This window comes from Hyposmocoma kahamanoa, unplaced genomic scaffold, assembly GCF_003589595.1.
Source record: "Hyposmocoma kahamanoa isolate Upper Pololo Valley unplaced genomic scaffold, ASM358959v1 89, whole genome shotgun sequence".
Lineage (NCBI taxonomy): Eukaryota > Metazoa > Arthropoda > Insecta > Lepidoptera > Cosmopterigidae > Hyposmocoma > Hyposmocoma kahamanoa.
Window position 1 is genome coordinate 3,464,155 of NW_020654520.1, and position 13,968 is coordinate 3,478,122.

Below are 13,968 nucleotides of genomic sequence, written 5' to 3' on the forward strand. Positions count from 1 at the left end.
CCCGCCATTGACTTACAATTATATGGACGTCGGGTCCGAGCTAAAAAGTGTCCGCACTTGTAAGGCGCTAAAATCGTATACAGAGCGCCAAACTCCGCTTTAGTCTTCATTTGTTCTACTGACAGCGCGATACTGCGATGACATTACAATTTAAATTTCGAATAGGTTGACTTGGGACATTTTTTTCGTGGTTTTTGTATTAGACCCGTCGTCCATTTATTTGTAAGTCAATGGATCCCGCACAAGATTCTGACTTCACGGTGGTAATGGGACTGTTACCGATTCCTTTGTATATATTTTATACTACTTTTTCTGGTTGTCATAGTGACGGTGATTTATTGATTACATGTATTATGTCGAGTGAAAGTCAACTTTTACCACGTTGAGAGGATAACCCTTTCAAACAAAAAATAATTTTCAAAATCGGTCCACAATTGATGTAGAAATCGGAGGTACTCTGACATGCCTATAAAATTTGAGGATTTCCCTCGATTTCCATGGAATCCTCTCATCAGATTTTGACTTTCGAACAACAAAAGAATTTTTAAAATTGGTCCATAGTTGACGGAGAAATCGGAATACATACATACAGCCGAACGCATAACCTCCTCCTTTTGTTTTGAAGTCGTTTAAAAAATGGATAAACGAATTCAACTGACGTAATTATTACACCGGCTTAACGATTGATAACGAAAAGTGAATAGGCCAATTATCAAGTTATTCCGGACAGAATCCGTGACGAGGGATTTTCCCTAAACGTCTCCCTTTCCGGCCTTAACTCCGACATATACCATGTCGGTTAAAAGGTAAAATTCATTAAGTACATTTTTCTTATTTATATAAAAACTGATAGCGTTAGGACAATAATAATGGTACACTATTATAAAATACTTTCATCATTTCTGTTCACACAATGTTTTAATACATACCAGTCCTTTAGTGATTTTTCATAATGAAAAAATACAAAATCTTAATTATCTCCCTTTGGCCAATTAGGCTATTAGTGAGTTTTACCTTTTAACCGACGTTAATCTAAGTTAAATAAATATGTAATCGTAGTTTCAATTGTGTGATCAAACATTAATTATGTTCCATGGCGTCTTATACATTATGTATTTAAATTGAGTCGTTCTAGCTTCGCACTCTCATAGATATTGTGGACCTACAAAAGCAGTATAATGAGCCATTCCCCGGTGTCCAGAATGATTTCCAAGTACTACAGCCTGAATAGCGTGCATATCTTGGAATAATATTTTGACAGTTTGTCTCGTCTTATGGACAAAGTTATTGCAGCCCACTCGTCAAATATTGCTAGTTGAAGCTTTTTAAATTTTGTTTTCTGTACTAAATTATTATTTTTTATGTCGTTTTTATTTAAAATTTTTAATCAGATGTAAACAATAACAATAAAATGTACATTTTAATAGAATATATTTTAAATAGTTTTTTTTAAATTATATTGTTTTTAAAAGATTATGACAATGATGTGAAATTAGTCACATTTGAAGAAATTACGTGCACATGGGATGGGGCTTGTCAACTTATGTCTCAGGGTGTCTGGCGTAGTGGCAGTGTCCCTCCGATCTTTACGGTTTAAAGTTCTGAGTGGTACTGCAACTGTTATGAACAGACGTGACGCTTAACATTGTTCGTCCTGTCACTTGGTGTCATAAAAAATATTTAAGTATTTTTTGCGGTTAAAACCGCACTGTCAACTTGTAACTTTTGGTCCAATTGAGACTCACTTCGACACTGCAATCAAACTCTATACAAGGTTATTTTTAAAATTTCGTAAGATTATGTGACTAACATCAACAACTTTTGTTTAGATTTCACTTTCATACAAAAATAAGTAGATTTCCTCATGCTCCATGCCGTAGGTCGCTTCTTGTTGTGAGAACTAAATTAATAACTCCAATTCATCGTCGTTCAGAAATTAACAGCTAGATGGCAGCATATTGATTGAAATTTCAATAATAATATTACAACGTCGAAACTTGTAATAATAGATATTGATGATATTGAACATTAAACGATATGTCAACAGGTTAAAGTTTAAATTATATTAATAATCCAGAATTTGTTATTTATTTTTACATTCGAAACGACGACCAATCAATATCAAGATTTTGTAGCGTTTCAAATTAATAATGTGTGAGTTTTGGCGACATCGGTTCTGTAAGGGCGCGTTCCCACTATGTCGTGACGACAGATTGTTGTGCGGTTTACAGTGTCGTGTCTTGTATATTTAAATGAAGTTGTTCACATATAGCACGACACGATTAACTGTCGTTCACGATTTTTAATCGTTTCAACAACAAACTGTCGTCACAGTGGGAACAGCTAAAACGACAGTCGTCGGACGATAAAAAAAGTCACGATAAAAACGTGACGACAGATTGTCGCAGCTCCTATTGTCATCACGTTTTATTTATCACTGTCCGCACGTATTTTGCTCTCTGCCCTCCCCTCTCGTGCCCCGCGCCCTCTGCTCGCTTTGCAGTAGCGTTAGGTCGTAGCCAGAGATGGGCAAGGAGGCTGTCGTGAAACGATAAATTGTTGTCACGATCTAGTGGGAACAGCTAGTCACGACAGTCGTTCAACGATAAAAAATCGTCCACGACAGATAGTTGTGATATGGGAACAGGCTAGACATGACAGTCGTCCAACGATAATAAAACGTGACGACATGGTGGGAACGCGCTCTTAGCAATCGAGGCTTAAGGTACTACCTTTGTTTTTTTCTTCCATGTGTAGGACTATGTTTAGCTAAGAAAATTGCAACCCCTTTTTTAATTCTAAAATAAATATATAATAATAACTACTCTACAACGCCCTTCAAGTTTTGATGAAAAAAGTAAGTATCAATTAAAACGTTTCTCACGAAAAATTCACAGTGAGAAAATATACAGTGGTGGTCGTATAATTAGAAACACTACAAACGGTCCTTGACATTATGTAAGAAACTTCACCGCAATCGTTTTTATTTTGAAATTAAACAATAAATAGGACAACAATAGGTTCAACGATTTATTATTTATTAGAAAAACAATATATATCCCACTACACAAGTGCAGTTTCAATATTACATTACGGACAAACACTTAAATCAGTTTTAAGGTATAAACAATAATGGACAACTAATTAGAAACAACAACAAAAATGTGTAAAAAAACAAAATTTTTTTAATTATTAGCAATTAGTATTTTTATTTTCGAAATAGCTACTATCCACAGCCTACCAATATTTATAATTAATATTTAGTGGCGTATCCCTTATTTTCAATAACAGCTCTGCAACGACGTGACATTGATTCAATCAATGTCATACATTTTTCTAGGGGGATTGAATTCCATGCTTCAACAAATGCTTCATATAATTCGTTTTGACTGGTGTTACGTTTGTTTGAGACTTTCTTCTTAACAATATACCACAGATTTTATATCGGGTTTAAATCCGGACTATTTGCTGGCCAGTCTAAAACGGATATGCGCTGTTCGATAAGGAAACATTTGACGCTATTGGCCGTGTGTTTAGGATCATTGTCATGCTGAAAGATCCAGGTTACAGGCAAATGATCGTCCGAGTAGGGAATCATTGTGTCCTCTAAGATATTTTTGTACTGCCATTGATCCATTGTACCTTCAATCTTCCGAACGGGACCAACTCCACATCTGGAAAAACACTCCCAAAATTTAATGTTTCCGCCACCGTGCTTGACTATGCTCCTTGTGTATTTATAATTAAAAGCACTGTTTACAGGACGTCTAACATAGCGCTTTCCATCAGAATTTACCATGTTTATTTTCGTTTCATCTGAAAATAAAACTTTTTTCCAGTCTCGTATAGTTCAATTAACATATTTTTTTGCGAATAATATTCGCTTCTCTCGATGTTGCTTGGTAAGAAGCGGTACCTTTCGAGAGGTTCTTCCAAACAATTTAGCTTCCACTAATCTTCAGCGTATCAGTCTTGATGAGACGTTTCTGGGGTCATCAGGCGAAAAAACTTCATTTTTAATCTGGTTTGAGCCTTTAAATGGGTCTTTTTGAACAACACGAACGATTAGCTTATCTTCTCTGGGAGAGGTTTTTCTTGGCCGAGCCTTTCTAAGAACATTTTCAACAGTTCCATGTGTTTTATAGTGATCAATTGTATTAAAAACTTTCTTCACAGAACAATTTAAATGCTATGCAGCTATTCTTCTGTACGTCCACTTTTGATCTAAATGTAAATTAACAATTATTTGCCTAGTTGACGCGTCACAACTTTTATTTTTGCCCATTTTGAACAAAATTAAATTCAGATCAAATTTTGAATTGCCGTCAAATTAATAGAAAACATCAAGAAAGAAATGTTATTCTTCAATTTCAAAAAAAGAACGAGCTATAGATGCTTTTTTCAAATGTTTCTAATTAGATGTCCAAGCGGCCAGGAACAGAAAATATACTCGTACATAGTGTAAGACTAATTTTATAATTAAAAGTAAGATATGTTTTATGCATTTAATGATTTTTATTTGAGTGGCTATATTATTGCATGATTATTTATTATTGAATTTATATATTTTTCACGAACATTTGTACGTTGAAGTTAAACTTCCTTCAATCATAAGAAATGTTTCTAATTAAACGACCACCACTGTATATCTGGCTAAGGCTCAATTTATATTGCGGCGGAACGGAATGGAAGCTAATTTTTAAAACGATATTGTACATAGCATAATGAACTGTATGGTCAATTGTGTAACATACAAACTAGATACGAGCCAATATCTTCCGCGGAATGCGCGAGAAGAATACAATTCCGCGGAAGATTTAGTAGTAGTAGAGCTCCTTGTGAAAGAGTTCGTCCAGGGTAATACTGCCTTACCTATTTCTGCCGCCAAGCAATAATGCCAGCATTACTGTGTTCCGGTTTTGAAGAGTAAAGATACTGGTGGTAATTACAGGCACATGGGCCTTGTCGATATATGTCTCAGGGTGACGGGAGCAGTGGTAGTGCCCCTCAGATCTTTTGCAATTTAAAGCTCTTTCGTCCCGTCACTAGATGTAATAAAAAAAAAGATTTGGCTCGTAGTTCGTTATGATACATCATCGTTACAAAAATTCGTTTCTATTCCGTTCCGCCGCAATATAAATTGAGCCTAAACATTGACTTACAATTATATGGACGTCGGGGTCCGCGCTAAAAAGTGTCCGAACTTATAGGGCGTTAAAATCGTATACAGAGCGTCATTTACGCTCTAGTCTTCGTTTGTTCGACTGACAGCGAAACAAGCAAAATTAGACAGTACTGCGATGACATTACAATTTAAATTCAACATTTTAGCTTTTTCATATTCCTTTACATGTCACTACGTTTAAATAGGTTGACTTGGGACATTTTTTTCGTGGTTTTTGTATTAGACCCGTCGTCCATTTATTTGTAAGTCAATGAGCCTAAAGCATAAAGGCAAGCACTTGCACTCTTATTTTAATAAGGCCACTTCTGTAAAAATTCTACGAGCGAATTATGTCGATAACTTCTTAAGGTTAAATAGGAGAGTTACAAAATTACACGTATACATAACTTGTTTAGTTCGTATTATTTTTACGTTTTTCTTGTGCAGTTATGATCTCATGTTTTAACCGACTTCAAAAAAAAGAGGAGGTTCTCAATTCGACTGTATGTTTTTTTTTTGTATGTATGTTACGCGATAACTCCGGTATTTGTGAATCGATTTTCATGTTTCTTTTTTTATTGGAAAAAGAGTACCTTCATAGTGGTCACATTTCAATTTGAAGAAAATCATCCACCTTCAAGGATGGCTGATCACGCATGAACATTCATTTTTATAAATAGCGCCTAAATTTTACTTAAGGAGCAATTATTTTAATGGTTAGTTTTGCTATTCTCCAATTCAAGGCGTTTTTCTCTCTCAATATACTTTGAGTAGTGAGAACCGATTTTTATTATCTCCAGTGTCAAGTCCTGTATAGTAGTAAACTAGGGGATACTTCAATAAAACTTGGCAAATAGATGTAATTCGACGTACTTTTGAGGTCGGTTTTTATAGCACTCTGTACTGAGATTATTATTTGTATGTATATTACGCGATAACTCCGGCATTTCGTTGCCTTAGGCTTCGTGGAGCATGCCAGCGACACTTCGCAACTGCGGCCGCACCGACTCGCTGCGACTTGTATAAACGTATAGAACTAATGCTTAGTTCAGCGTGCCTGTGACCATTGGTCGTGGGACTTGCAGCGTTGAAATTAAAAAACATCCTAATTTCAACAGGGAAGATGGTTTCTCCGTACCACCAGTTTGGGATCCAGTATTTCCTCTAATGAAAAATCCCAAACAGACATAAGACTGCAGTACTAATTAATATGTTTTAATTTATTCTAATTTCTATTAATAATTAATAATAAATTAAACTTAATAAAAAATTCATTCAATAAAATAATTTGTAAAACTTAATGTAGCGTAAATTGGAATGTTTTCTTTGTAAAATTAAAAATAAGGTATTTAATTAATAACTATTGTAACTATAGTGAAAAAATGGGGTGGTTTGCATCAATATTAGACATAACTGGTTGAAGACTGTACCACCTCAGTCAACCGTGACCATGGGACCTGTAAAGGGCCCGAAACGTCGGTTTGTTTGAAAAAACAAATCGCGATTTAAATCCGGAAAAATAGTTTCATTCCTATGTAGTATTCCTATGTAGTTTTTAAACTTAGGAAATGATAAACTTAATATATGCTCCGGAATCTTATTGTAAAAACGTATACAGTTCCCCATAAAAGAGTTGTTTACCTTGGTTAAACGAAATCGTGGTACCAATAAAGTTTGGATTTAGCTCTAAGGTTAATATTATGGATATCTTCTTTCTTATTGAAATTATGTATATTTTAACGGGCATATAAAATATTTGAGTAAATGTACTGTGATGCCACAGTCATGATACCAGTCTCCTTAAACTTTTCTCTGAGAGAAACCCGAGAGCCTAGACGGTACACAGAACGAATCGCTCGTTTTTGCAATACAAATATGGTTTGAATATCTGCCGTTTTACCCCACATGAGAATCCCGTAGGACATTATACTATGGAAGTAACTAAAGTAAACTAGTCTAGCAGTACTAACATCGGTAAGCTCACGTATTCTGCGGACTGCGTATGCAGCGGAGATTAATTTAATCTCTTAGTCTTAATCAAAGATCGAACACTCAGAAAAAATTGTCAGAACCGACGTCTTCTAGCGTACCGTGCCAGACGCTATACCAACTAAACTAACGCTATATAAACTAAACTGATTCTTTTTTGTTTTGCTGGTAAGACGGTGCTTCAGTATTGGTCTCATTTAAATTTGAAGAAAATATCCGACCTCTAAGGGTGGCAAACTAGGATGAATCCGATTTCTCGCACTTTCCGGTAACCGATTTTAATAAAACTTGGCAAATGGATGTCATTCCACGCACTTTAGAGATTGGTTTTTGAGTACTCTGTACCTTTTTTCTTTTATGCTACAATTTTTCTTTTAATTAAATTTAATAACTTCACAACTTCTAAATGATTACTTCTGATTAATTGTCATAATTCATCCGCAATTAAGGTACAAAATGGTATAATATTATTCTGGACATTTATTAAGATTCGAGACCGGTTCATTCAACGGTCATTACCGCCAAACACAGAGCTAAGAACTATACGAAATGCCATTTCAAGAAAATATATAATATATTGATTATAAATTACAAAAAAACATTACCGTTACATGAAAGAAGGCGGATGGCTGATATCCTGTATTTACTTAGAATAGCAAGTGGCTCGGTCGATTGTCCTGAGCTGCTTCTTCACATTGGATTACGAGTTCCAGTGGCTTCACTTCGACATCCTAGCGTACTACATGTATGTACCTTTGGCGAAGGTAAATTATAGACGAAATTCCTACTTCATTAGGTCTAGTGATTGCTATAACAGAGTGGCGAGGTAGTACGATATTGACTTTTTTAATATTTCACCGGACCTACTTAAGCGATTATTCTGTAATCAGGTTTTTCATTCTTTTCCATAAAAGGTGATTCAAGTCAGAGTTTTTCTTTTAAATTTTTTTGCTTCTCAGTGTTTGTGTACAGTTCTAATGTAAAATTTAACTGTTAACTGAGAGACCCCGCACACCAAGTCATTTCGAGTCTTGTCAATGCACGCAAAACGTCATATCAACATACGCAGAACGTTGACACGACGATTGCAGAATAGTGCCGAACGTCAGCTAGGGCGGCCGGGCGGCGTCGTGGTGAATGTTCACTGATCCCACGGCGCCGATTCAACCGGCGAGAGGGTATACGCCGCGGTGGCGTTGCGTGGCCGCAGAGTTGATGTCGCGTCGACGCTGTGCGTTCGTTGGCAAGACGCTGACGCTCGAAAGACGTTAATATAGGGGGTTTCTTATCTGTGATTGTTAAAGTATGAAATTGCCGTTTCGTACTCAAAAATGAAAACAATTTTCTTCGTAAGATAAAATATATTTCTTTAATCAAAGTATTTACCCTCGTTGTCCGTACATTTCTGCCATCTAATCGGAAGGTCATTTAAACCTTTGCTATAGAACTCTGGGGACCTGGACTCCACAAGCCGTGTGAAGACATTTCGTACCTCTTCCTGGGAAAATTTTTTTTGGTGCAAAAAATAGTCCAAATCGCGGAAAAATTGTAGTTTGTTGGAGCAAGGTCCGGTGGGTATGTAAAGTGACAGATAGTTTCTAACTGTTTCTCGAGCAGTATGAGGTCTTGCGTTATCATGGAGCTAAAATGGTGATGCAGTTTTGCAGCGAGTGTCGCCGTCATTGTTCACATGTCCATACTGTGGGTATGCTAACATTAAATCATCACACTCCTTACCCTACTTGTAATTTCAAAGGCCCGCCATTTATTAATCATGCAGATTTAAAATAAATAAATCTTTTATTCTTTTTCAAAAATAACACATGATTGCGAATTCAAAGTTCGCCATACTGCACCTATCATATGCAGTTATACCAATACATGACGAAGCTTACTTATTCGAGGTCAGAATGAAGATAAGGGCCCTTATAATATAACTTTGGAGAGCTAAGGTGGACGGATAGGATTATTGACAAAGCACATACCTTTTAAATAAAACAAATTGGTGATTCAGTTAAAATTTATATTTAGATGGCGATCAGCGATAGGCTGGAAGTAATTTATATTGTGTAAATGGCCGCGGATATGTATAACTAAATTCCTCTTAATATGAAATATAAAAAGTCGTTTTTTTTTCTTGTAATATTATTTAAATATTAATAATGAACTAAGATTCTTAGATATTACTAAATTAGCGAAATGAAGGGTTACGCTTCTACATTATTATGGCAAACGGCTATGAAGTAGAATTTTCCGCTTGCAGACTTATTCCCTGAACTCTATAACTGGAGCCTTTTCAAGGTATTCATGCTTCATCGACGCCCTCATCGTTTTTTCATCAAATGAGGTGGAGGTCTTCGAAGTCTTCATACAAACTCAGTCACGGCTAACTCATGTAACTTTAGTTAACGAGATGCATTTTGCTCATCGTGTGCGAAATTTGTCGCGGTCTTATATTGTAACTTAAGATGCAGTACAGTAGCCATAACTGACTATGGCAAAATATTCAAATAAATGTTAGATGGGTGGATACGGTAGGCACAAAAATACGATTCAGAGTTGTTACAATTCAGTTTCAGTTTGTTAGAATTCAGTGTTATAAATGTGTACAGATTCCTCACAATGTTTTCCTTCACTGAAAAGTTCATTGTGAATTTAAAATTCAATTTCGCACATAAATTCCAAAAAAATCAGACATGCAAACCCGCATTCGAACCCATTCAAAGGCGATAGGGCAAACCATTACCGCTACCGTTAATTGAAAGGCTTGTGACAAATACTCAAAACCGAAAAAAGAATGTTTAAAGAAATAAATATTAATAAATGTGTACTTTTCTCTTGCGGTAACTTTATACCTTATCCACGTAGGACAAACATATAAAAGTAGTGACAGGTCAACCTCTTTTTACTGCTCACGGCAGTATGCATAATATTTTTTTAATAATTGTCAATCAGGTTTAAAAATACCTTCCTCTGTGAATGTGGCGTTGATGAAGGAACCACAGACCATGTTTTTTAACTGTCCTAAGTTGAGCGTTTCTTATTATTAAAATTGTATTTTTTTTAAACCTTTGTTTGTTTGTAATTCTTAGTAACCTTCCCTATTTCTGCCGTCAAGCAGTAAGTAATGTCAGCATTACTGTGTTACTACGGTTTTGAAGGTTACGGGTGCTGGTGAAATTACAGGCACATGGGACTTGTCAACTTATGTCTCAGGACGCAGTGGCAGTGCCCCTCAGGTCTTTGCGATTTAAGCTCTGAGTGGCACTGCAAGTGTTATGGACAGGCGTGTAGCTTACCATCAGGCGCACGACTTGGTCGTTCTGGCACTTAATATTATAAAGAAAAATCATTGACTTATAAATAAATGGACGACGGGTCTAATACAAAAACCACGAAAAAAATGTCCCAAGTCAACCTATTTAAACGTAGTGACATGTAAAGGAATATGAAAAAGCTAAAATGTTGAATTTAAATTGTAATGTCATCGCAGTACTGTCTAATTTTGCTTGCTTCGCTGTCAGTCGAACAAACGAAGACTAAAGCGTGAATGACGCTCTGTATACGATTTTAGCGCCCTATAAGTTCGGACACTTTTTAGCGCGGACCCGACGTCCATATAATTGTAAGTCAATGAGAAAAATCATTAATTTACCCAAAAAATTTACTAACAATCATGAATCATTGGGCTGCTTTGTGTTGTCCTGGGATGTTGTAGTTGAGTGCTTTGTTTTAGATAAAGTCTCACAGACAGCGTAGCAGTAATGGTGATAATTATATTTGAAAATAAATTCACCTACTGCCGTGTAGAAGGCTACCTACGTGACATTGGCGGAATTGTGACACAGAACAAGCCACTAATAAATAATAAATAAAAAGAATGAATAAATAAAAGACATGCGCCTTTTCAATTAATGGGGGCAGATTAGGTTACCACAGCTTACAGACTGTTACTGGCATGAAATAAATCAAAGTCAAAGTCAAAGAATCATTTGTTCCATAGGTAAAATAAATTTACATTTGAAAACGTCACATTTAAGCTGCTGCTCGTGACTTCCCTGAGAAGAACGAACCAGAAACTCTAGCTAGTACTAATAAAATACACTTTGAATCAAATATGTGTGGAATCTAGACCCATGTCGTCTTTCCATACATCTTTATCTAACACGTAGTCTTCAATTTTGCAACATGACTTTCAGTCAAAATATTTTTAAAGTAGTTTTTAAACTTAGGAAATGATAATCTTAATATATGCTCCGGAATCTTATTGTAAAAACGTATACCCACAGGTTCCCATAAAAGAGTCATTTAACACGCACTTCTGCTTTTTACTTAATACCTACATAAAAATTATACCTGTCACTTCTAATTCTGTTTTCAATCTTCAACTTATGGTGCGCTAGCGCAACTGCCTGAGTTCCGAGGCTCATCGGCTCAGTCTTGCGGCGACCGCGGAGTAGTACAAACGTCATGGCGGTCATTAAAATCCATTTATTAGCACTAGCAGTGTTTTGCTCGGTGCAATCAAGAGCAGCGTCGTACGAAGTTCCGCCTGCGAAATTGGAAGCCATATACCCTAAAGGACTACGAGTATCTGTTCCAGGTATGTAATGATAAGTATTATTATGTACACCACAAGTAATATGTGTGTGGAATAAGCTAAATAGGTATGTACAGAGCGTAACAGATGACCATCTGGACGACCGTCCATAGCCTCTGCCTACCGTAGTGGGAGATAGGCATGATGCAATATGTGTGTTTTTTTTTCTAAATAAATTGTATTTTTTGTATTTCATGACCTTATATACTTTGGACGTAATGTGTCAATGCCCTTTCGATAAGTATGCCCGTTCAAAATTTTCACTGGTAGAATTAGATCGCATTTAGGAATAATTTTATCAGTACAGAGTACTAAAAAACTGCCCTCGAAACTCATTCATCCCCTAGTTTGGCTTTTAATTTGTTAGTTTGAGGAATAATTTCTTCAAATTTAAATGGGAACACATCTGAGGTACCCTCTTTCCAATAAAAAAATCATCAAAATCGGTCCACAAATATTAAATATTTATATTAATAATATAAAGTTATCGCGTAACATACATACAAAAAACATATAGTCGAATTGAGAACCCCTCCTTTTTGAAGTCGGTTAAAAAATGAGATAGAACCAATTCTTACCTGTTTATTATGGAAAAAAAGTATTACTGTAGTTCCGGATAATAAGTATTATTATATTCGCATTAACATAGAAAATACACAAATGTACAATGATATGACATTAATATTATATTGAGCAAAGTCATAACAAAAAGCCTTACTTTTTAACCGATTATACTATTATAATATATATATTACAGATTATGTGAATATACATATTCGTAACTACCTCTCAAGTTATTGTACACCGAACCGAGGTATATAATGAACATTGCTTGTAACACATTATCCTTACGGAGAGCAACAGTTTTCAGTATTGCGACTGCGCTGTACTCTCATCGAGTATATAACCAGAAATAGAGACGAAATGTCATTTAATTTGTTTTAAAACTATTCTGCCATATCATTACTGTGACAACTGCGCTCCAATTGGCTAGCCCGAGTTCGGAACAATTGACGGGTGTCGTCACTTCAAATCGACCACTTAGCTTTGCTATACGAAAATTGCAAAATTACATATTTAATATTTAATTACCGATGAAATGTGATTCCGTTTGTTTTGTAATTAGATGTTTTGCTGTTTTTCCCACACCACCGAATAGAACAGCACGGCATTGTTAGAGATATTTATCTTTATTACAATAAATACAGAATATTTATTGGAATATACGGAGACGTACACACAGGTCAGTAGTTGGCCTGTCTATATTTCAGTGCAAACGAGAGTTGATATTTATAAGAGCTGTATTGCTAACGTGTTACCAGGAATATATGGTCCTTATTTCGTCTCAACTCTCTTAAATATCAACTCCCGTTTGCGCTGAAATCACAAATTAGAAAGCCGAAATAGCACAGCGCCAACAACTGACCTGTGTGTACGTTTCCGTATATTCCAAACATATTCTGTATTTTTGTAATAAAGATAAATATCTCTAACAGTGAGGGCTGTTCTAGTCGGTGGTGTGGGAAAAACAGCAAAACATCTAATTACAAAACAAACGGAATCACATTTCATCGGTAATTGAATATTAAATATGTAACTTTTCAATTTTCCTCCATTATAGCAAAGCTCAAGTTAAACCGATCGATTTGTATTGAAACAATACACGACGAAACACTCGTCAACTCTTTCGAATTCGGGCTGGCCAATCGGCGCGCAGTTGTCACCGTAATGATTTGGCAGAATAGTTTTCGAACAAATTAAATGACATTTCGTCTCTCTTTCTGGCTATACACTCAATGCTTAGCATTCATAAACGAAGTAAAAAAAATTAGATACAGGTTAAAAGATTATTTTGTTGTTATTATTGACACTTGTGACAGACAATTTTCACTTACTTACATATTTAAGAACTGAAAACTAATCGTGCATTAAGGCGAGGCACTTCAACACGAGCCTAGCGTGAGTTGAGGGGGGGGATAAAATCCGACACGAATTGACACAGATCCGACGTCGACAAGCGCTCGATGGCGACTGACGTGTAGAGGTGGGTGATAAATAACGTCACGATGAAAAAATCACGATGATCCGCCGTCAAATAGTATCACCGTGACTCGTTCCGAAGGAATGACGTTCCAAAGGAACGACGTTCCAAAGTCATATAGGTGTTCCTCCGTTCCAATAGCTATCCCCGTCACTCACATCACGACATACGTAT

The 13,968-nt window shown here is 35.9% G+C and overlaps 1 protein-coding gene and 1 pseudogene across 1 annotated transcript in view; one reads left to right on the forward strand and one right to left on the reverse strand.

Annotated features, from left to right (window-relative positions):
* Positions 1-3,502: 3,502 nt before the first annotated feature.
* Positions 3,503-4,285, reverse strand: LOC113236184 (annotated as a pseudogene).
* A 7,311-nt stretch (positions 4,286-11,596) lies between these two features.
* The window catches only part of LOC113236120 (beta-1,3-glucan-binding protein-like), a 31,068-nt gene continuing 28,696 nt past the window's right edge, over positions 11,597-13,968 (forward strand). Inside the window, exon 1 of the mRNA XM_026472113.1 lies at positions 11,597-11,756. Within this exon, the coding sequence (XP_026327898.1) occupies positions 11,624-11,756 (133 nt within the window). The 5' untranslated portion in view covers positions 11,597-11,623. The remainder of the gene's footprint in view (positions 11,757-13,968) is intronic.